Below are 24,805 nucleotides of genomic sequence, written 5' to 3'. Positions count from 1 at the left end.
CGAAACCTGCTGGTGTTTGACATTCGGTTGGGATCCATGTTCGCTGTGATCCATAGTAAAGTTTCACCTCTGTGAATTTTAAACAAAGAATCACCGTGTGTTTGTGTGGCTAAAGGCTAAAGCTTCCCAACTCTATCTTTCTACTTTGACTTATCCAATATTAATTGAACAAATTGCAAAAAAATTCAGCAACACAGATCTCCAAAATACTGCGTAATTATGCGGGTAAAGCAGACGACTTTTAGCTGTGTGTGTGCGCAACGCTCATATTTCCTAACAGCAATTGACGTCAAGCGTACACGTCATCATTACGCAATGTTTTCAAGAAAAAACTCCCAGGAAATTTAAAATTGCAATTCACTAAACTAAAAAGGCCGTATTGGCATGTGTTGCAATGTTAATATTTCATCATTGATATATAAACTATCAGACTGCGTGGTGGGTAGTAGTGGGTTTTAGTAGGCCTTTAATATATGCTCATTTTAAACTTTCATGCAGAGAGGGAAATCACAACAAAGTTAATTTACCAAAACTGTATTTATTAAACAGTTATTAAGCAGTGGCACAAACATTCATGTCATTTCCAAAACAGAAAGTGCAAGATTGTCAGAGATATTTTAAAAGAAGCTATGAGTGCACTTTTGTGCATGATGTCACCAAGATGACATATCAAAACAACACTTAATTAAAATGCACTTTTTAAACAGAACACCACTACAATAGTTAAAAATAAATAAAGTGCACTTTTGTGCATGATGTCACACAAGACATTTCAATAACTGTCAAATAAAAATGGGCAGCATAATAGGTTACTGCGTACGTTATCTCCTTCAGTTGTTGACTTATTTTTCATACGGTGTTGATCTGGAAATTGTTGCTTCGGCATTTTGTTGGTGTGGCACCGGCCTGAGATGTTGATGCAGAGTTTTAAGCACTCTTCATTCTCTAGCGGGTGACTTTTCAAATGATGCTACATTAGCAGTGCTTCTACGTTTTGTAGCAACGCTTTTGCCGCATTAATGTTGAATATATTACCGCTTGAAGCCAAACCACCGCTGGAAGATGGATCCTGTTCTGTTTTTATTGGTAATTAATCCTTCCTCCATTTGTTACCAGATTCGCACCTTCTCTCTCTCTCTCTCTTGTATTACCACCCGAACCTCACCACTAGCATCACAGCTAACGTTACCATGTGGCTACATCTCTGCTCCGCGGGAGCGTGTGACGTTGCACACGTGACAGTATGTGACGTGCACTTGGTTTTCGTCTCTGTGAGGAGAGACAAGAAAGAGTGGGAAATGCATGCAGTGTAATGCCCGCAGCTAAAAGCAACTGCGTGAGAATGTATACTCGAATATCACAATATCGTCATTTTTTATATCGCACAGAGACATCGCCCAGCCCTAGGGCCAACACAGATAGACGGACAACATTCGCACTTACATTTACACACCGGGGCCAATTCAGTGTTGCCAATCAACCTATCCCCAGGTACATGTTTTTAGAGGTGGGAGGAAGACGGAGAGAACCCACTCAGTCACAGGAAGAACATGCAAACTCCACACAGAAAGATCCTGAGCGCAGGATCAAACCCAGGACTACTCATGACCTTCGTATTGTGAGGTGCATGCACCAACGCCTGTCCCACCGTGCTAAGGTTATCCAGGGTAAATCCCACCTAACCTTATCCTTGTCCACAATGGTTGTTTAAAAACCTCCACCCCCCCTCCGTCAGCCGGCGCAACGCGACCTAGTACGCATGCGCGAAAAATGCGCATGTCATAGTCACCTCCAGTGTTGCTTTGTGTGCAAGTTCTTAAATTTAACTTATCTGAACAATATCCAGTGTTGTGGTATTTCAATTAACTGGAATCCAGTGTGCTATGGGGGCCTATTGTAGTGAATCACACCTGAGCCATCATAAATAAATCAAATCTTTATTAGACAAGAAAGTACACAATGTGACAAAGAACATTTGACAACAATCAATCTAGGGATTTAGATATCTGGTCAGGACACTCATTCTTTTGCCTTCACCTTCACTGTCCATTTGTTTTTGGTGACTTTATCGACGTTGAGTCCGCGACATACATGACAATAACTCATACAGTCTGCTTTGCCAGTCCAAAAGCATTGGCCGTTTTCCGTAATTAGTCTTTCCTCAACGGCCAGGTGATACAAAGTACACGCTGCCTTTTTTTATCACATACACGGTAGCCCGCATTCTCATTAACTCACCTTCGATAAATGGACAAAGTGTTTCAGTAAGTAGAATCACAACTTACCTAGACATTCCAAAGTTCTCTTGCTGTCTGAGAAGTGTTGTATCTGAAATAGCTGCAATCGCTTTCTCTTAAGGTATTCATCTGTGATTTCCACAAGTGTCTGTACAGTCGGATGGAGAAACACGGGCATGTCTGGATTACTCGCCTCCATACTTCCAGTGGTTAGCTCCGAGTTACGAAACCGCTGTATAATGAAGCTGGCTGTGGCGCGTTCTTTCTGACGTCACTTCCTCTGTTGGGCGCGGCCTTTCTGGCGTCACTTCCTCTCCGAACTCCGTTCGTAAACGATCAATGAGTCCATACAAAGCTAAGAGCTGGAGATTCAAGAAATACACGGCGCACTTACCCATGTAAAAATTTGTCCCAGGAGGTAAACTTTTGTGCGGCTGAAACGGGCCTTAAGCTAAATAATTATTCGTTTAAGGGGTTATCCGGCTGAGTGTAGACATAGCCTTAGTCTAAACTAGGAGGTGTCTACAGGTGCTGGTCATATTATTAGAATATCATGAAAAAGTTGATTTATTTCTTTAATTCCATTTAGAAAGTCAAACTTGTAGCATGTATACATTCATTCCAAACAGACTATACATTTCAAGTGTTTTTTGCCAAAAAAGGAGATGATTATATCTGACAACCAATGAAAACCCTAAATTCAACATCTCAGAAGATTAGAATATGGTGAAAAGGTCAGATATTGAAGACACCTGGTGCCACACTCTAATTAGCTAACTAACTCAAAACACCTGAAAAAGCCTTTAAATGGTCTCTCGTTTTGATTCTGTATCATGGGGAAGACTGCTGACTTGACAACTGTCCAAAAGATGACCATTGATACTTTAAAGAAGGAGGGCAAGACACAAAAGGTAATTGCCAAAGAGGTTGGATGTTCCCAGAGCTCTGTGTCCAAGCACATTAATAGAGAGGCGAAGGTAAGACAAAGATGTGTTAGAAAAAAGTGTACAAGGATGAGGGATAATTGCGCCCTGGAGAGGATTGTCAAACAAAACCGATTAAAAAAATGTAGGGGAGATCCACAAAGAGTGGACTGCAGCTGGAGTCAGTGCTTCAAGAACCACCACGCACCAACGTATGCAAGATATGGGCTTCAGCTGTCGCATTCCTTGTGTAAAGCCACTCTTGAATAAGAGACAACGTCAAAAGCCTGGTCTCAAGACAAAAAGGACTGGACTGCTGCTGAGTGGTCCAAAGTTATGTTTTCAGATGAAAGTAAATTTAGTATCTCCTTTGGAAATCAAGGTCCCAGAGTCTGGAGGAAGACAGGAGAGGCACAGAATCCACGTTGCCTGAAGTCCAGTGTCAAATTTCCACAATCGGTAATGGTCTGGGGTGCCATGTCATCTGCTGGTGTTGGTCCACTGTGTTTCCTGAGGTCTAGGGTCAATGCAGAAGTCTACCAGGAAGTTTTAGAACACTTTATGCTGCCTGCCGCGGACCAATTTTATGGAGGTGAAGATTTAATTTTCCAACATGACTTGGCACCTGCACACAGTGCCAAATCTACCAGTACCTGGTTTAAGGACCATGGTATCCCTGTTCTTGATTGGCCTGCAAACTCACCTGACCTTAACCCCATAGAAAACCTATGGGGTATTGTGAAGCGGAAGATGCGTGATGCCAGACCCATCAATGCTGAGGAGCTGAAGGCCACTATTAAAGCAACCTGGGCTCTCATAACACCTGAGTGCAACAGACTGGTCGACTCCATGCCACGCCGTATTGCTGCAGCAATTCAGGCAAAAGGAGCTTCAACTAAGTATTGATTGCCGTACATGCTGAAACTTTCCATGTTCATACTTTTCAGTTGGCCCACATTTCTAAAAAATATTTTTTGGTACTAGTCGTAACTAATATTCTAATTTTCTGAGATACTGAATTTGGGATTTTCAGTAATTGTCAGTACTAATCATCAAAATTTAAAGAAATAAACATTTCAAATATATCACTATGTGTGTAATGAATTGATATAAATAAAGTTTTTCATGATATTCTAATAATATGAACAGCACCTGTATTTGCTGGAACTAAAGTCAACATGGCAACACATGACTTGCTTGATTTTGACATTGCGTCTTTGAGACGGTTCAGTTTTTCGTATGCAGCTTTTCTTTGTGAAACTTTTAGTAGTGATATGTTGTTTTTTTGTCTTTGTAGACCAAACTCCAGGTGTGGTACCAAACACTCTTCTACATTGCATGGACCCAAAACTGATGCGCAGGTAGGTATGACTTGAACGTTACTTTAAGATGCATCCCTCAATAGCTCTTAGTGGCGTAACATGTCGCCCTGGGCGATGAATGTAAAATAAGTCAATGAATTGCTTTGTTTTCTTTGTCTCTCGCTTCAAACAGGGGGTACGAGGTCTCACTCTGTGCGTTATTTAACAGTAGAATTAACGGAGCGCAGTGAGCCTTCCTTTCGGTCATCCACAATTTTTGTCACGGCAAGTAGAGAGCGACGGGTGGGTAAGACGTTCCGCAGAGAAACAAAAATTAGGGGGTAAAAAGAATATGATTACAAGGACTAATGTCTCGGATTGGCAATATGAGCTTATCAACACAGACCAACATATATTTATTTCTTACTTAAATGAGTTCATTTTATTTTTTTGTTTATTTATTTTGGATAACTACATTATTTACCTTCCAATTACCGTATGATGATAAACAATTCTACAGTAATGAGTTAAAATAGTTATATTATGTATTATGATTACATTATAAACATTGTATGGTTTAAATTTGATTATTTTTTCAGTTTAAAAGCATAATGTGGACAAAAGCTCTCAGTCTGTCTGCAGAAAAACAAATATTTTTATAGTAAGTTATTGCATGTTATGTAAGACAAGAATATGTTGATTGACAGTTTAAAAATGAAATCACTGTTTATTTACACAGTTGTATGGATTTATATCTATAAAATATAAAAATCGCATTAAGCTTTTTGGGGTCTTGGGTCTTGTTTTTCTCTTATTATTTGTGTTAATGATAGAGGTGGGAGAAAAAAAGATACATTCTTCGATGCATCCTGATTAGAATGTGGAAGATTCTAGATCGATGGACAAATGTCCAAATAGCGATTATTTACGTATGTTAAATAAAGTTTAAAATGCGGCATTAATGCTAATGTTCTCTAAACGTTAGTTCTAGATTTGGTTCTAACTAATCAGGGAAGAACCATTAGCTAACATTCTTTTAACATTATGTCGGCTGGATTAGCACAGGCGCACATAGAGGAGGAGAAGACGAGATAGACTAGCCGCGGCGCTAAGCTAGCTTGATTGTGAAGTAGTAAAAAAGGGGAAAAAAAGGCTTTGTACATTTCAACAAGGCTAACAGGAGCAGATTAACCAGCTAAAAAGAGGAAATTAATAATTACCGTAATTCCCGGACTATAAAGTGCATCGCTAAATTTTACAAGAAAAATATATTTTTCCATATGCTGTATTAGCCACAGATAATGTATATATATTGTGAAATTAGTTATTTACACAGAAATATTTAATAGATGTTTATTTACATACCTTAAATGTTTCCAAACGGTGTCAGTAACACCGCAGTATAACGGCCTATCAAAGAAAACAGAAGTCACCCACTAGCTGCGCAAGCTACCTCTCCAATCAGCTTAACAGACTCAATAACTCCACCAAGAAGTTTGTGAAACTGAAACAATACAAAAAGAATGACGAAAGACACTTTTAAACTTGTTAGCATATTAACTAAAGCTAACGACGCTAGCTTTGTTACATTACAATAGCACGTACAATTATGCATGAAAACACTCCTACAGGTATCACACGTCACAGACATCACGGTTTAGTGAGAGAGAAGTGTTTTAGTTATATTGTAAAATACAAAATGTTGCTTGGAGTGATGAATGAAGAATCCATACCAGTAGGAACACTGTGGATGATTTTAATTACGGTCCAAGGCATTAAAACAGGAAGTACATTTTTAACCTGCAACTCCTGCAGTGAGCAAACTCATCCAAAAGATGGCGCCATAGCACCAACAACAACACACCCTCTGCTAGGGTTTAATGAAAAGTATTGAACAAAAAACATTATGTCCGTCAGCGAAGAAAAATCCACAGTTTTATAAGCCGCAAAGTAGCGTCTTCTAGTCTGTAATGTACGGTGGATTAATAAATCAGGAGAGTCCGCTAGGGTAGCACAAAAAAGCGATCTTTATTCATCGTAATTCTATGTACATTTTTAAAATTGTTTAAAAAAAAATTAAAAATAAAATCTAAGAATCTATTTTTCTAAATATGTTTTCAGTCCATCTCCATGCAACCAGAATAAGTTTCTGTAACCTTTACTTGTTTTGAAAAAGATTCATTACAATTATTATACCAAATAATACATTGCGAGAATCTTATTGAAAGGAGAACCGAATCGTCTTTCAGGAATCGGATTCGGATCGAATCGTTAGGGGCCCAAAGATTCATACCCCTAGTGCCCACTGGCCCGCAACAGGAGTAATCCGTGTTGGGATGGGCAGCATAACATCCCTAGCATCCGAGTATCGGTTCTTCTGATAACAAGTGATGACCAAGCATGTCTATTTTTGTTCAAGGGCCACCAGCGCACGCCAAGACGCCACTGGAATGGACATCACCAGCCGCTGCACTCTGGGGGACCCAAACAAGCTCCCCGAAGGGGTACCCCAGCCGGCGCGCATGCCGTACATCTCGGACAAGCACCCGCGGCAGACCCTGGAAGTGATCAACCTGCTGAGGAAGCACCGGGAGCTATGTGATGTGGTGCTGGTGGTTGGGGCCAAAAAAATCTACGCTCATCGCGTCATCCTTTCCGCCTGCAGCCCGTACTTCAGGTATAGACCGGACCCTAAATAGGTGGAGTCGAATTTGTATCGCTTAGGTTTTCCTGCTGCTTTTCAGGGCAATGTTTACTGGGGAGCTTGCAGAAAGCCGGCAGACAGAAGTGGTTATTCGGGACATCGATGAAAGAGCAATGGAACTGTTGATTGACTTTGCCTACACCTCACAGGTAACACTTTCCTCCGACATAGTACTTGAGGAAAGTAATGGAATACTTTGGCTTTCTCATTGAAATTACATTTTACCGTATTTGCCAGACCACAGGGCGCACCGGATTATAAGGCGTACTGCTGATGAATGGTCTATGTTTGATCTTTTTTCATACAGAAGGCGCACCGGATAATAGAGCACATTATATATATATTTTTTTCTAAATGGAAAACACTTCCTTGTGGTCTACATAACATGTAATGGTAGTTCTTTGGTCAAAGTGTCGCATAGATTGTTTTACAGATCATCTTCTAGCCGCTTTCTGACGGATGCGCCATTTTGTGGGCGGTCTTATTTACGTGGCTCACCTTCGGCAGTGTCTTTTCTCCGTCATCTTTGTTGTAGCGGTGTAGCATGCAAGGACGGAAGTGTAAGAAGTGTCAAAAGATGGTACTATCTGTTTTAATGACATTCAGACTTTACTTAAATCAATAACAGAGCAGCCTCTCACTAGTGCAACAACAACGTGCAAGGAAATGTGTCCCGGGAAAAACCGTCCGACCGGAACTAACTAAAGTTCCTTGGGTGAATAATATAAACTCTGAAAATATATACTGGTATGTTTTAGCGCTTTCATGGCAAGTTTACTGACGGATATAGAATAGATCTTTATTGTCATTGTACATTGTACAACAAAATTGCAAGCAAACCAAAGTAAGAACATTATAATATTTTATATTAGAAATGTCAACAGCGGAGAATGAATGTCCCATAACAAGAAGATAGAGGAATAAGAAGGAGCTTATTTTTAAGACTTATGCAGATCCCAAATACAGATCAACAGTTACCAGAAGGTAAGAAAAGTTGCTTTTGCATAATTTTGCGAAACAAAACGCCAGATAACCTTACAGTTGTGATCAAAATATTTCAACCCCCACACAATTTTGGTGTTTTAGCAAGTTGGACATTTATTCCGTATTTTGTTTATAGTCATAACAAATAAAGATGTGTCAAATAGACAAATGCAACTTAAATTGTAACACTGTATTTTACAAAATACCAAAAAAGGACATTTTTCTTAATATATCATTGACAAAATTATTCAACCCCTTGAAGATCATAACTTTTAAGAACAGAATTTGAATAAGGTCTTTTCAATCAGGTGTTGAAAACACCTGTGGATGTGATTAGAACCATAAAGAGCAACAATTAAACTGATTGAAAAAGACTGTGATGCTCAGCTTCTTGTAGATGGTCAATGGTGTATTTGCAACATGGTGACGTCCAGGGAGTGGTCAAAGAAGTCAAGAGAGGAGGTAATTTCTCTTCATAAGAAAGGATATGGATATAAGAAAATAGCAAAGACATTACACATTCCAAGAGACACAGTTGGGAGCATAATTCGCAAGTTTAAAGCTAAAGGCACAGTGGAAACACTACCTTGGCGTGGTAGAAAGAGGATGCTGTGTGCGTACAGTGGTGAAAAATCCCCGGGTAACAGCTGAGGAACTACAACAGGACATTGCAGAGGGGGGAACGCAGGTTTCGTCCCAGACAATAAGGCGCGCACTACGAGATGAAGGCCTCCATGCCAGAACTCCCAGGCGCACCCCACTTCTGACTACCAGGCACAAGAAAAATAGACTCCAGTATGCCAAAAATCATCTGGACAAACCCCAAAGGTTTTGAACTCTTTGGGCCTATGAATCAACGTTATGTCTGGAGGAGGAAAAAATTAAGCTTACAAAAAGAAGAATATCTTGCCTACTGTTAAGCATGGTGGGGGGTCAATCATGCTCTGGGGCTGTTTCTCTGCCTCAGGTACCGGGAATCTCCAGTGCGTTCAAGGCATTATGAATTCTATTTCCTACCAGGATATATTAGCTGCAAATGTCATGAAGTCAGTGACGAAGCTGAGGCTTGGGAGACGTTGGACCTTCCAACAGGACAACGATCCCAAGCATACCTCCAAATCAACATCAGAGTGGTTGCAGAAGAAGGGCTTGAAGACTCTGGAGTGGCCTTCCCAGTCGCCAGACCAAAATCCTATAGAAAACCTGTGGTGAGACTTGAAGAAGGCAGTTGCAGCACGCAAGCCCAAGAATATGAATGAACTGGTGGCCTTTGCCCAAGAGGAATGGGCTAAAAGACCTGTAGATTGTTGCAAGAAGCTTGTGTCCGGTTATGTATCACGTTTGAAGGATGTAATTACTGCCAAAGGGTGTTCTACTAAGTAATAAAGATGCATGTAACTAGGGGGTTGAATAAGTTTGTCAATGAGATATTAAGAAAAATGTCCTTTTTTGGTATTTTGTTACAATTTAAGTTGCATTTGTCTATTTGACACATCTGTATTTGATATGACTATAAACAAAATACGGAATAAATGTCAAACTTGCTAAAACATCAAAATTGTGTGGGGGTTGAATAATTTTGAGCACAACTGTATACACACACCATAATAATACTCGTATGTTGAAGCAGAGTACCATCCATCAATGTTTTAGTATGACTTTGGTAAGCTATGAAAGCTTACCAAAGTCATACTAAAACATTTTTATAGATTTTTGAGCACTGTAATTTTCTATATTTTTAATGGAACTTATAAAATGTTAGTGTTGTTTACTTGAGTCATATTGCAGTCTACACGTATCTCTTATGTGTGACTGCCATCTACTGGTCACACTTATCATTTCACCATGTACCAAAAAAAATCGCCTCAAGGTCGGTAAGCACAACCAAAATGATTGCGTACATTAGGCGCACTGTTGATGAATGAATGCGAAACGTTCGCATTTTTAAACATTTATTTTTGCTTCAAAATATCACTTATGCGTTTTTTAATAAAAAAGTATGATCCAAACAAAATGTGCTGAACGCTCGCTTCAGCTGTTGGTACTTGCTGTCCGTCTTGCCTGAACGCCGCACTGGGTTGCAGGACGGGGAGACGATCAGGAGGAGCAGAACCAGCTCGCTAGTTAGCTAACCATTGAGCTAGCTTACTTGTTGTCGCTCACCATATTTAGATGATTACAATCCGAACACCATTAGTTCCGGTTGTAGTTGTAGAGCACGGGTTGTTAACCTTTTTGGCCTTGGGTCCATAGTTTTCCACTACAGAAGGGCCTGGGACCTACTCAAATATTAATTAATCTTACTCCTGATTTCAATAGTATTTATTAATTACATCTAACCTACTTGCAGTTTAACAGGATAAACATTGTCAAATGATATGAAAGCATGTATTAATCACAAAGATTATTATCAAGGCTAAGGTCAGGCTGAGTACAAACATAAATACTAAACAAATATACTACAAAGAAGGGACTAAAAACGTATTCACCTACATACAATTATGCAGTTCTAAAAAGAACATTAAATACATTATTAATAAATAAATAATGCATGTTTTTCTTAAATTTAAATAAAATAAATAAAATTGACAATTGAGTCATAATTTTGGCGCTTAACTAAACTTCTCTCTGACTTCAGATCCAGACTTCTTCTGTTTCTTTGATATTGGTGTCTGTCACACGGCAGTAAATCAGCTGATTAAACAAAACAGAAGTCATTGTCATGGGCCCATTAGCTGCGGAAGCTCGCTCTCCAATCAGCTCAACAGACTCAATAACTCCACGGTAACGTTACAGTGAAGTTAGTAAGAAATTTGTGAAACTAAAACAATACAAAAAAAATGCCATTGTAAGTTGATAATACTAACGCACACATTCGTAAACGTGTTAGCATATTAGCTAATGCTAACAATGCTAACTTGATTAAATTATAATAGCACGTACAAATATGCATGAAAACACCCCTACAGACATCACACGTAGGATGGTTTAGTAAGTAAGAATTGTTTTAGTTATATTGTAAAACTTAAAAATGGAGTGATGAATGAATGAATCCATATGAGATGTAACGCTATGGACGGCTCAAAGACTGAACAGACACTTGGAAAAAATCCAGACTCTTTGACGGTTAGAAAAAATCACGACTTTGTTACACTTCGAAAAAAAATCACAACTTTTTCCCTTCCTCTTGCTGGTGCCCTAAATAAGTGACAGAAAAAAATTGGGACTTTGTGACAACCCCAAAAGGCCTCCAATTTCCCGGAAACAACTGCTCGACTCCTCTGCCTCACCAAAATACGCAAAATTGTTTAAAAAGATGCCCCCAAAAGGCCTCCAATTGTGCCGGTAATTGGAAGGACACTGCAGCACTTGCAGTCCAAAAGATAGCGCCATAGCACAAACAATAAAACACCCTCCTTGTGTTTTTGTTTGTTTTTCTAAATAAAATGTATTGTATTATGGATGCCAGCAAAGAAAATTCCATACATTAGCCGCACTGTTTTATAAGCCGTGTAGGGAAAAATCTCCTCCTGAATTTACAGTAATTTGTCTTGTTCCAAAGTATAAATACTATAGTGCCAAATGTATTGTAGTTTAGATGACTTATACGGTCTCTTGTAGGTGACTGTCGAGGAGGGCAACGTTCAGACTCTGCTACCCGCAGCTTGTTTGCTCCAGCTGGCTGAGATCCAAGAGGCATGCTGCGAGTTCCTCAAGAGGCAGCTGGATCCTTCCAACTGTCTGGGCATCAGGGCCTTTGCCGATACGCACTCCTGCCGCGAGCTGCTGCGCATCGCGGACAAGTTCACCCAACACAACTTTCAGGAGGTATCAGTGTGTAAAACCAAAATATTGCATACTCACAAACCACAAAATCTTTGTACGCGAGAGAATGTTCAGATCTATAAAGGTATGCTGCATGCACATGTACACAGTGTTCTGATTCTAAATTATGAACACAAGCCAATATGACAACAACATGGGATACTTATATTTATACAAACACACGGTAAATATTAATTATTTATGGTCCTAAGAAGGAGTACCCTCAATACTTCTCAGATAGAAACATAAAAAATGACAATACAAAGTAATTGGTATAAGTGATTTATATCACTCGACATCGATCATTTTTGATATTTTTTTGACTTATCGAAAATAAGGACCTGGAGAAAAATTTTGTAAATGTAAACAGTTTTATTTCAAATGTAAGTTCCTCTGATTATAATCCCTTAAGTTATCCAGGCAGAAAGAAGAGGAAATGTCAACACAAGCATGGAAAACACTGATCAGTGATCACTTTTTGTGTTGCTCAATTACCTGAGAGCAAGTGCCTTTGTTCATGCAACCAATCTTGCTTCCATACTTCTTGTTTCTTCCTTTGAAGAAGAAGAAAACTAACATTGAATTTTTTATCAAACTCATTTTTGATTGATATCAATTTTGTGTCTGTTGTGATATATTGATATATTGATATCATTTTATCGCCAAGCCTGAGCTTCAATAACTATTTGTAAATATTGGACCAAATTTGGAAGAAAAAAATGCCAGATACTTTGTGAGTGAGGACTTGAAATACGCCTGAGACAGAAATAATATACCATATTTTCTTGACGATGGAGCCCCCCTTTATATAACCTGTACCAACAAAATTTTAGGGGGGAAAATGTTTCCCCACATTTTACATACACTTGTGAAGGACATAATGTCATGGCTGCCTTGAGTTTCCAATAATTTCTCCAACCCTTATTTTTTTGTGATAGTGATTTCTCACAAAAAAAACATTCATGAAGTTTGGTTCTTTTATGCATTTATTATTGGTCTACTGAAAATTTGACCAAATCTGTAGGGTCAACATACATTATCAATTTTGGTGATGTTGAAAAGTTACAATCAAATTAAATTAGCTTCATTGCATGGCCTCTATACTTCCTGTGAGTGATTATGATTGCCGACACCTGTTTACTTCTCTGAGCCCATTTAAATAGGGCTCATGTGATCCAGTCATTAGACTCGGTTACAGACGCGACAATGGGAAAGTCAAAGGAACTCAGCACAGATGTGAAAAAATCAATCATTAACTTTAAAAAGTCAGGAAAGTCCCTTGGAGCCATTTTAAAGCAGCTTAAGGTCCCAAGAGCAACTGTGCAGACAATTGATCGTAAGTATAAAGTGCATGGCACAGTTTTGTCACTGTCACGATCAGGAAGAAAACACACCTGCTGCTGAGAGAAAGTTGGTCAGGATGAACCACCAAAAAGCAGGTCTGCAATGAATTGGTAGCTGCTGGAGCACAGGTGTTAGTGTCCACAGTCAAGCTTGTTTTGCATCGTCTACCATGCAAGAAAGAAGCCCTTGTTCCAGAAGCGACACCATAAGGCTCGTCTAAAGTTTGCTGCTGATCTCACCTTCTGGAGGAAAGTTCTGTGGTCAGATGAAACTAAAATTGAGCTGTTAAGCCACAATACCAGCAAAGGGTGCTAAAAGCGAGCACAAATAGACTAAAAAACAGCTTTTACCCAAGAGCTATAGTAGCATTAAACAGGCACTGAGTGAGCACAATATGTCCATCAAGTCCTCATGTGTCATGTTTTTAATTTTTTTTAAATTTTTTCGGACTATAATGTGCAATAATGTTATATTTATGTGTGTATATATATTCATATGTATGCATATATGCATCTGTGTGGATATATATACATATATATAGATACATCTCTCATTTCTATCTGTGTTTACTAATTATATTACCATATTGTATATTCACCTTAGGGGATCTGCTCCAATTTAGTTGTTCTTTGAACCTGTTCACTGCAATAATGACAATAAAACTCTATTTTATTTTAATATGTTTGGAGGAGAAAAGGTGAGAACACTATACCTACCGTCAAGCGTGGTAGTGGTAGTATTATGCTCTAGGCCTGTTTTGCTGCCAATGGAACTGGTGCTTTACAGGGAGTAAATAGGACAATAAAAAAGGAGGATTACCTCCAAATTCTTCAGGACAACCTAAAATCATCAGACTTGAGGTTGGGTCCTGGATGCAGTTGGGTGTTCTAACAGGACAAGTGGTAGAGGAATGGCTAAATCAGGCTACAATTAAGGTTTTAGAAAGGCCTTCCCAAAGTCCTTTTTGAGAACATTGAGAACATGTAGACCAGGGGTCTCAAACTCAATTTACCTGGGGGCCACTGGATGCAGAGTCTGGGTGAGGCTGAGCAGCAAAAAAATATTTCTTAAAATCTTTTTAAATCTCTTTATTTTTGTTTTCAACACAAAATAAAATCAAAATATAAATGAACAAAAAGAGGATTAAGAAATGTGAGGCAATGCAAATTAAATAAAAAAACAAAAACAAATAACGGTTTGAATTGGTCCAGGTTATCGGGGACTGTTATTACAAATGGTATTACTGACGAACAGATCTCGCGGTGCGACTGCAGCGAGCCACGTTAGAAAACCCTCGTCTCCATGGCAACATATCTGTCGCTTTCACTCATTTTCCGCTTTTCCACTAACGCAGGGGTAGGCAACCTAGAACGTTGAAAGAGCCATTTTGGAGCCAAATAACACAACACTGTCAAGCGCCATTCATATAAAACTCGCGGGCCGCACTAACATTAGACTTTCATTAATAGGTGGGGGCCGCAAAATAACGTCTCGCGGGCCGCAATTGGCCCGCGGGCTGAGACCCCTGATGTAGACAATGCTGAAGAAACAAATCCATGCCAGAAAATCAACAAATTTAGCTAAACCGGACCAATTTTGTCAAGAGGAGTGGTCAAAAATTTAACTAGAAGCTTGTAGATGGCTACCAAAAGCGCCTTATTGCAGTGAAACTTGCCAAGGGACATGTAAACAAATATTATCATTGCTGTATGTATACTTTTGACCCAGCAGATTTGGTCACATTTTCAATAGCCCCATAATAAATTCATCAAAGAACCAAACGTCATGAATGTTTTTTTGTGACCAACAAGTATGTGCTCCAATCACTCTATCACAAAAAAATAAGAGTTGTAGAAATTATTGGAAACTCAAAACAGCCATGACTTTGTTCTTTGCAAGTGTATGTAAACTTTTGACCACAACTGTATACGTTGTGGAATTAGTTTACACAGAAATATTCTGTAAATGTCTATTCACATACATTTTTTAAATTTTTTTTTCAAATGATGTCTGTAACATGGCAGTAAAATGGCTGTTCATACTAAACCATCGTCATGGACCCACTAGCTGCGCAGGCTAGCCCTCCATTCAGCTACACAGACTCAATAACACCACAGTAACGTTTTGATGAATTTACTGAGGAATTTGTGAAACCGAAACGATACAAAAAGAATGCCGTTGTAAGTCAATAATACTAACACAGACATTGCTGTAACAAGGATTTGACAAATATTGAGGTCAAAAATTGGTTGTCCAAGAGGAACTTTGAAAGGCTGAAATCATGGGTATACCATCACCATATAAATTATATTTCCTTGAACAGCACAATGAATTTTCAGAATAACAAAAGCTTTAATTGAGCTTTAACTATCTATCACTCATCTAACATCTTTGATTATCAGTGATTTTGTAACAGTCCACTTTTTATTAATGTACTGAAGTAAAGCATATTAAACTATTTTAACAGAATTAAAACATAAATTTAAAAAACATACCAAATGTTCAACCATCTAGACCAGGGGTGTCAAACTCAAATACAGAGTGGGCCAAAATTTTCAACTTAACAAAGCCGCGGGCCAAGGTTGAACAAATTAACCTTTTAATAGGGACCCAAACAAGTTTTGCATTGAATATTGAACAAGCAAGGCTTATATAACTTTATAGTGACATGCAAAATAGAGTTTCAAATGAACATAATAATAATAATAATCAAAAAATATAAAATTCTATATTGTAGCGTCCCAGAAGTGTTAGTGCTGCAAGGGGTTCTGAGTATTTGTTCAGTTGTGTTTATGTCGTGTTACGGTTCGGATGTTCTCCCGAAATGTGTTTGTCATTCTTGTTTGGTATGGCTTCACAGTGTGGCGCATATTTGTAACAGCGTTAAAATTGTTTATTCAGCCACCCTGAGTGTGACCTGATCAAGCATGCTTTGCATTAACTTATGTGTGTGTAAAATCCACTTATATTGTGTGACTAGGACGGCACAATGTTTGTATGTAGGAAAAGCGGACGTGATGCAAGGTTGTAGAGAAGGCTAAAGGAAGTGGCGTTACAACAATATTGTTGTCCGAGTAAAAATCGAGAGAAATTTGGGAGAATGGTTCCCCCGGGAGATTTTCAGGAGGGGCACTGAACTTCGGGAGTCTCAGGAGGGTTGGCAAGTATGAGGATTAGCGGTGTTAGAGCGGCATCGCCGCTGTATAATACCGGCAAGCCAACTCTAATGTTTAATTTGATATTGCCTCGAGGGCCAAATGAACTTACATGAAATTTAGCCCGCGGGCCAGAGTTTGACACCCATGATCTAGACATATATAGTAAATAAAATTCTATATGTATGTATGACATTTATTTACTTTACATGCTTTATGCTCCCGGCCAAATTTTTTAGCCCAATGCGTCCCCCAAGTCAAAAAGTTTGGACACCCCTGATCTAAACAAACACACTGATGATGATGATCAAAAGGTGAAGAAAATGTTGGACAGCAGTGACATTCCTTCCAAAACTGAAACTGATGGTCAGGGAGGCTGCCTACAGCACAACTGACGAAATGTATGTCAAATACTCCCAGTATCTGACCTAATCTCTATGTCTGGATTGTAGGCAAACTCTTTTGTACAAAAACAGACACTTAAAAAAACCCAGATGAAGTAATGTACCCTGATTTTAGTTGCAATAGCAAAAGGTTTGTGGTAAAAATTTATCTGCATTTAAAACCAACACGTTGAATATTTTGAAGTGTGCTTGTTAGTCATTTTTTTGTCTTTCTTATCAGGTAATGGAAAGTGAAGAATTCATGTTGTTGCCAGCCAACCAGTTGATCGACATAATTTCTAGCGATGAACTCAATGTGAGGAGTGAGGAGCAGGTTTTTAATGCCGTTATGGCCTGGGTGAAATACAGCATCCAGGAACGCAGACCACAACTACCCCAGGTTTGGAACTATAGAAAGCAATAGCAGCTCTCGATATGCGCCAGTGTTGAGAAAACTAACAATGTTTTTCATTGTAGGTTCTCCAACATGTCAGACTACCACTACTCAGCCCCAAGTTTCTGGTGGGCACGGTGGGGTCAGACCCTTTGATCAAGAGTGACGAGGAGTGCAGGTAATACAAACTCTGTCAGGGAGAACACACACAGCACACAACCCTCTGTGTTCTTAACTTGGTTCTTTGGCTTGTCAGAGACCTGGTTGATGAGGCCAAAAACTACTTGCTGCTGCCACAGGAAAGACCACTGATGCAGGGCCCAAGAACCCGACCTAGGAAACCCATTCGGTGTGGAGAAGTTCTGTTTGCAGGTCTGTCTTATCTAGCATTCGATAGTAGACAATGTTCGGACACGTGACACAATGAGTACATACTGTAGATTACGATATTGGGGACTGAAAGTGTGTATCCCCTGTTACTGATCCACTAAAATTACTTTGCATCATTAATCTCCTAGTTGGTGGTTGGTGCAGTGGCGATGCCATATCCAGTGTGGAACGCTACGATCCTCAGACCAATGAGTGGCGGATGGTCGCATCGATGAGTAAAAGGCGTTGCGGAGTGGGTGTCAGTGTCCTGGATGACTTACTCTATGCCGTGGGAGGACATGACGGCTCGTCCTACCTCAACTCCGTAGAAAGGTGTGAAAATGTATATTTTATTGTCTTTAATAAATCAAAATGTAATAAAGTTAAAGTCCAAATGAAAAATCTACCTCACCGCTTTAGTCATAATTTTTGCACTCAACGCATTTTTCTATGACTGAGATGACTTCTGTTTGATATTGTCATATTGCAAATGAGTACTGCTGAGAAACATACTTTTTTGCAGCGTAGCCTATGGTTAAGAAACACTGTGTTAACCAGTCTACCACTTACCATGAAAGTGGTCTTGCTTGATAGTGATACTTGTATGTTATAGGAAACAGATTCAGCTAAACTGTTGTTAGCTTTAGCATAGTTCTGAGCTATGTTCAACTTGCAGCATTTTCACCGCTCCTCGGGAGATCAAAGTTAAACCGACATGTCGTAGTTAGGTCCAATGCCCGGTGGACGCTTTCCTTGTCAATGTCAGCAAATGAGATTTCCTAACCACTTCTGGAACTTCCAGATATGACCCCAAAACGAACCAGTGGAGCAGTGATGTGGCCCCAACTAGCACTTGCCGTACCAGCGTTGGCGTGGCTGTTCTTGGTGGTTATTTGTATGCAGTGGGAGGACAAGATGGGGTTTCCTGTCTAAACATCGTTGAAAGGTACCCATAGACATTCTTCTGGTATTACATCATGTCAAAGTTAAAACCTTTAACTTTTGTTCAATTGAATATTAGTCTGGTTGTTCATTTACACTGCTCTTACTGCAATCCTCCTGCCGTGCAGATATGATCCTAAGGAGAATAAGTGGACCAGGGTGGCCTCCATGAGCACCAGACGACTGGGTGTGGCTGTGGCTGTGCTTGGCGGGTTCTTGTATGCAGTGGGAGGGTCTGACGGAACGTCACCGTTAAATACAGGTAAAATGATTAAAACTTGTTCCAAAAATGTGGTATCAAATTTGATATTTATTATTTTGAACAATTTGTCGTTTCTGATTTAAATTGGGATTTCAGATAAGGTGATTTTGTAATTGCAAAGCTATGTTTTTTTGTAAGAAAACTTGGGCTGTCAAGTAATTAATTTTTAAAATCATGGTTAATCACAGGTTATTTGCTTGCATAAATCAAATTTCTTTAAGAACATACACCAATATTTGGGTACAGATGCAATTTGGTAGTCGGAATGTCGGACAGGAAAATGTTTTAAATGATTTTACTGAACTGCAATTCGTTGATTTGCTCAAAACTTGGTGACACTAAATAAAGTAAGAATTAAGTGCTTATTTTGAAAGTCTTTGCAATAATATTGCAAAATAGGTACAGTATTGTAATTAACACACTCATAAACAACTTGACGGTACACAATTCAAATCTGCATTTACTATTCTATAGTTTCACCAGTTGTTGAAACAAACACACTTGTTTACCTTTTCAGATGACAATGCTGATCAATTTTTGTAGTACAACGCAACCTCAGCACATTGTGATTACATACTGGGGTCCAATGTTCTCCAGTATGCAGTATAAATTCACATATAGCCTGTAGATGCAACTTGATGCTCTGTGTAGTACAGTTGGTTTATCTTTGTTGAACGACAAATCAGCTGTTGCGATATGAGTGACATCTTTTTGCAGGACTTGGTTTTCACATGTGGTTTACATGCGCTCGCTGTCCGTTTCTTTGGTACTTGGTACTTTTGTTGACAACATAGATGCAGGTAAACAGCCAGCGAAACGTTCCCCTCTGCTTGTTGTTGATCATCGATGTAGCATTCATGCTCGCGGCGCCATCCTCGAGTACGTGTTTCGCTTTAAGATGGTATTTGAAATTTGATGTGTGCCAATGATAAAAACAATTGTTGCTGCAATACCACCAAGTTGCCTCAGTCCTATCGAAGTTCTGTTTTGAAGCAAAATTGGCCGCCTCTCATCGCTATTACAGACACTGTAACTGCGCGCAGCTTCCGGGTTAAAGGTTAACCCGGAAGTGATTAATCTTCACTCCTATTTGATAACGCGATCATTTATTTTTATTAATCACATGCCTTAATACGTTAAAGTTGACAGTCCTAGAAAAAACATTAAGTTTTTATAGCTTCTATATTTTTTTCACTGCTCTTCTATTAAAGTTCTTGTCACTTGAAAAGGATGCTCAAGAAAAACTTTTGCTCTCGCTATCGACGATTGGAGTAATTTTGGAGCTCTTCACAGCTAGAGGATATCTTGGGACGTCTTTGATCTGATCTCTTTCCAACTGGAGGCACGGATTCTCTGTAAGAAGGAAATTCAAAGTGCTGCAGCGGTTGAGGCTAGATAGCTTCAGGTGCCTGCTTAGTAACAATGCCTAAACGCAATCAAAGTTCTTAGCCTGGCACATTCGGCCTTACTGAACGGGTCTCTGGAAACAGAATTATATTAGTAAAGATGATGAAAAACAACAGAATAATGATGGAAAAAATAGGCAACTTATAATCAACTATGGACCGCAAGCAAATAATTATAGAAAGTCTACAGTCTCAAAATGTTATCTTGAAATACAAGGTTCATGACAATATAAGGGCTATAAGCGATGAATTGAATAATCTAAAGAAAACACAGCAATTCGCCAAGAAATGAAGTTTCAGCAAGAAGACACTACTCTAAAGATTATACGAGATGAGATGGACCAGAATACACAAATGAATGATGTGACCGTGACCCGGCTGCGCATCACTCCGAGAGCCTACGCCATAGCAGTTGACAACAATGGAGAACCAGATGAATTGGATGTTGTCACGAGGGAGCAACAACTTTTTGCAATCGAAGGATGTTGATGTCGATGTTAACACCAACAACACATGCATTCCATTTTGTGTGAAAAAAACAATGCCAAGCCGGTCATCATCTTGAAGTTCGCCAACAGGAAATTTCAAACCGCACTGCTGAAACAGGGAAATATGCCTAAAAGTACCAAACACAAACCCGCCAAGAGAGCACACGACTTGAAGAGATGGTGGAAAAATTCAGGGTACTTTGAGCTCAAACTGTAACATCTGCATCATCGACATCAAGGATCTGGGCGAATGTTAAAGACCACACACGTTGACAACATCGATAACATAAGTAGCAAACTAAAGATGATGCAGTCTGAAGGAAAATGTTCATCTACTTTATGTTCCAAGACATAACAATATTCTTCTTGTTGTTCTTGTAACATACTTGTGCAACACCCTCACAGGGCACAAAGAGTTCAGCCTTTGGTCCTGATTAATAATTAATTTCCTACCACTTGTCCATAATTTTGACAGTATAATAGAATGTAAAATTACACAATATGTAACTGCTTACTTTAGAAGCTAAATTAGGAGCCTTTGTTTGCTTATTTACTACTAAAAGACAAGTTTACTAGTATGTTCACTATTTTATTAAGGATAAAATTGCAATAAGAAACATATGTTTAAAACACCATAAGATATATTTTTTTAAATAAAGCCAATAATGCCATATTTTGTGGTCCCTTTTATTTAGAAAAGTATCGAAATACATTTTGATATCGGGACAACCTTACATACAAGTATTTTGACATTGAAGCTGGCAATTGGCTTTTTGTGAAGCTTTAAGTTTCAGGCATAACTTTGAGCTCCAAGCATCCCCGCCGTTGGTAGTAATCGTCCACAACTCACAGTCCAAGATTGACTCAATCCCGCCCTCCAACCAGCGGAACTGAGAACGTGAGTGCAAAGGGCGACACCCACCAAATCCGAGAAACAAACCATTGAAAAGCATCACCTACCGTTTGGCAGACTCTGCAAGGCAGCTAAAAAACAGAGCAGTGGGCGCCACTCCAGAGCAGAATTCAGCCCCTGTGCCAAAACAACTTCCATATAGCAGACCATGAAAAATATGGAGAAGCTGCCAAATGGTGTGCCCCACGTTTTTCAGTCCGTTCTTTTCTCCAGACTCTACTAATCATTGGCCCCAGAGTGAGGGCGATGAATTGCGTCAACAGTGGTCTCTTTCGCACCAAACTTTAATTGGTCTTCATGAATGGTCAGAATGCTTGCTGGTTGGTCAAAGATCGAATGAAAATTACTTTCTAACCTTTATTTAATGTTTTTATGATTTGATGTCCCTGTTGAATCAAACAAACCTTAGAAAGGATTGACTGTCCATGTCCTGATCACTTACCGGTAAATATTTTCTGTATTGTAAGTAATATGGTATACCTCATTCCTCTTTGTTCTCAGTGGAGCGTTACAATCCTCAAGAGAACCGCTGGCACACAGTGTCGCCCATGGGAACCAGGCGGAAACACCTTGGCTGTGCCGTCTACCAGGACATGATCTACTCCGTCGGAGGCCGGGATGACACGACGGAGCTCAGCAGTGCCGAGCGTTACAATCCCAGGACTAATCAGTGGTCTCCTGTAGTAGCTATGACGTCCAGACGGAGTGGGGTATGTGTTGGTTTCAGCAGTCAGTGCACATTTGCTTTCAGTTAGTGTTCAGTTGGTTGGATGAATGACTTGTGCATATCCAGGTGGGTTTGGCTGTGGTTAATGGTCAGCTGATGGCAGTGGGAGGCTTTGATGGGACGACGTATTTGAAAACTATAGAAGTTTATGACCCTGATGCCAACACTTGGAGGTAGGTGCCTCTCTTCTGTCCTCTCTTAAATAAAAAATTCACAAACATGTACACAGTGTTGGCGCTAGGAATTTTCCAAATAGGGTCCCAGAGACCCCATCAAGTCATAAAAATGGGGTCCCACAGTAAAGTTTTGGGGTCCCACCTTTTTGTAACCGTTTTGAAAACAAATGATAAATGTATGCATTACCCTGTCATATCTCATTGTGTCTTGGAAAGAAGTTGTTATAGACGTTACTTAATTAATAACAAAAAATAATACAAAAGAAAACACATTTTGATGTATATGTAAATGTATTTAGTTATAAACATTCATTCACTTTCTTCTTTCCATAATGGATCTAAACTTTACTGCTGCTGGTAGTTTTTTCTAAATCTGTATTTAATAAGTTATAGGTGTATTCATTTCGGTCATGAAATTATGATAATGCTGTGCCAGGGCATAGATACATGATTTATTTAACGCTTAAATCTGTAAAGTCTACAACAACTTCAGATCTATCCGTCCATTCTAAGTTTTTTTTCATTTGTTTGTTTTCTGTCTTTTTTGTTAAAGAAAACGTTTTTTTTTATGGCAAACACACAAAATAGGAAAAATCTTCCACAAAAAATGTTTTTCAAAGTAGAACTTTTGATGCGAGGTAATTGGAGCCCAAAATAGGTCAAAAATGTATTATGTATGTATATATTTTTCGAGTTTAAAAAAAAATTCCAACAAAATTCTTAGGAATCCAAAATTTTTGTTCAACGCTTAAATCTCGAGAGCAACTTCAGTTCTATTCATCGGTTATACACTCAATTTTTAAAAAAAATATATGTTTTGTTTTTTATGGCCTTTTTGTCAAAGAAAACTTGTTTTTATTTGGCAAACACACAAAATATTTAACATTTTCCTCCAAAAATATTTCAAAATGAAATTTTTGAAAACTGATCATTCAGTTTTATTCCACTTTTTTAAGTGTTCTATTTTATGTATTAGTATTTTCAGAATGTGCCGCAGGACAATGAAACAAAACATTTGCTGAGAGTCACACTTTGGACACCCCTGGCCCAGAACAATAGAAGGAGGATAATGTTGACCTCTGGTGGTCGAACTATTTCACTACTACGTCATAAGACCAAATATCTCAGTGTGCCCGAAAGCACTTAAAGTATACAATGTCAAACATTTAGCTTAAAGGCGGTATAAATATAAATGATAAGAACTATAGTAAACGAGGTCCAACTGTATGCCAACCATTAGAGAAACATGAACTATCTCTTGTGTTTCGACTTCCACAGATTATATGGAGGAATGAACTATCGACGATTAGGAGGCGGAGTCGGCGTCATCAAAATGACTCACTGTGAATCCCACATATGGTAAAACTGCTGCCCGCAGAGACGTTGATGCACGCGTGGCAATGGTGCCTCCATTAAAGACTGTTACTTGTGTTCGGGTGAGTGGAATGTTTTGGATGGAAACAGAACTCTTTGTCTTCGAACTTTGACGTCACAAAGCCTCCATATTGGAGAAGCTGCTCTGCTTTAGGTCTCCCCCCGGTGACTTCACCGTTAAACATTCTACGTCAAAATGGGACGCACACCTTAGATGTGTGTGTGTGACCGAGGTTCGTGGGGGGCCACGCCTTTGAGCCTTAAATAACCACAGTCAAGTCTTTCTGGTCCAGATTGCCGTACGAGTGAGAAAATAAAAACATTCTAGCAAACCTCCATCGATCTGAATGCCTGTGGCGTTGGTTATTTCCTGGGGGAGAGAACATTGACATCGGGGTTTCCAGAGTTCAGTTGGAAGAGAGTAACATGTTTGTAGCATATTCCTAAACCCCCTAGAGCAGTGGTTCTCAAATGGGGGTACGCGTACCCCTAGGGTTACTTGAAGGTATGCCAAGGGTTACGTGAATTAAACAAAAAAAAAAATTCTAAAAATAGCAACAATTCAAAAATCCTTTATAAATATATTTATTGAATAATAATTCAACAAAATATGAATTTAAGTACTTAAACTGTAAAAAAAAAAAAATGCAACAATGCAATATTCAGTGTTGACAGCTAGATTTTTTGTGGACAAGTTCCATAAATATTGATGTTAAAAATGTATTTTTTTGTGAAGAAATGTTTAGAATTAAGTTCATGAATCCAGATGGATCTCTATTACAATCCCCAAAGAGGGCATTTTAAGTTGATGATTACTTCTATGTGTAGAAATCTTTATTTATAATTGAATCCCTTGTTTATTTTTCAACAAGTTTTTAGTTATATTTATATCTTTTTT

General features: G+C 39.0%; 1 protein-coding gene across 1 annotated transcript in view; it reads left to right on the top strand.

The window, feature by feature from the left end:
• klhl20 (kelch-like family member 20) overlaps positions 1 to 24,245 on the top strand; it is a 25,800-nt gene extending 1,555 nt beyond the window's left edge. The window contains exons 2-14 of the mRNA XM_061890119.1: positions 4,458 to 4,521; positions 6,881 to 7,138; positions 7,206 to 7,314; positions 11,771 to 11,977; positions 17,098 to 17,256; positions 17,334 to 17,428; positions 17,507 to 17,622; positions 17,769 to 17,952; positions 18,422 to 18,565; positions 18,690 to 18,823; positions 22,132 to 22,340; positions 22,424 to 22,530; positions 23,812 to 24,245. Of these exons, the coding sequence (XP_061746103.1) occupies positions 4,499 to 4,521; positions 6,881 to 7,138; positions 7,206 to 7,314; positions 11,771 to 11,977; positions 17,098 to 17,256; positions 17,334 to 17,428; positions 17,507 to 17,622; positions 17,769 to 17,952; positions 18,422 to 18,565; positions 18,690 to 18,823; positions 22,132 to 22,340; positions 22,424 to 22,530; positions 23,812 to 23,896 (1,830 nt within the window). The 5' untranslated portion in view covers positions 4,458 to 4,498 and the 3' untranslated portion in view covers positions 23,897 to 24,245. The remainder of the gene's footprint in view (positions 1 to 4,457; positions 4,522 to 6,880; positions 7,139 to 7,205; positions 7,315 to 11,770; positions 11,978 to 17,097; positions 17,257 to 17,333; positions 17,429 to 17,506; positions 17,623 to 17,768; positions 17,953 to 18,421; positions 18,566 to 18,689; positions 18,824 to 22,131; positions 22,341 to 22,423; positions 22,531 to 23,811) is intronic.
• The last annotated feature ends 560 nt before the right edge of the window (positions 24,246 to 24,805 follow it).

The sequence above is a fragment of the Nerophis ophidion genome, linkage group LG28 (assembly GCF_033978795.1).
Source record: "Nerophis ophidion isolate RoL-2023_Sa linkage group LG28, RoL_Noph_v1.0, whole genome shotgun sequence".
Taxonomy (NCBI): Eukaryota; Metazoa; Chordata; class Actinopteri; order Syngnathiformes; family Syngnathidae; genus Nerophis; species Nerophis ophidion.
Note: the sequence above shows the minus strand (reverse complement) of the source record. Positions and strands in the feature narration are given on the sequence as shown.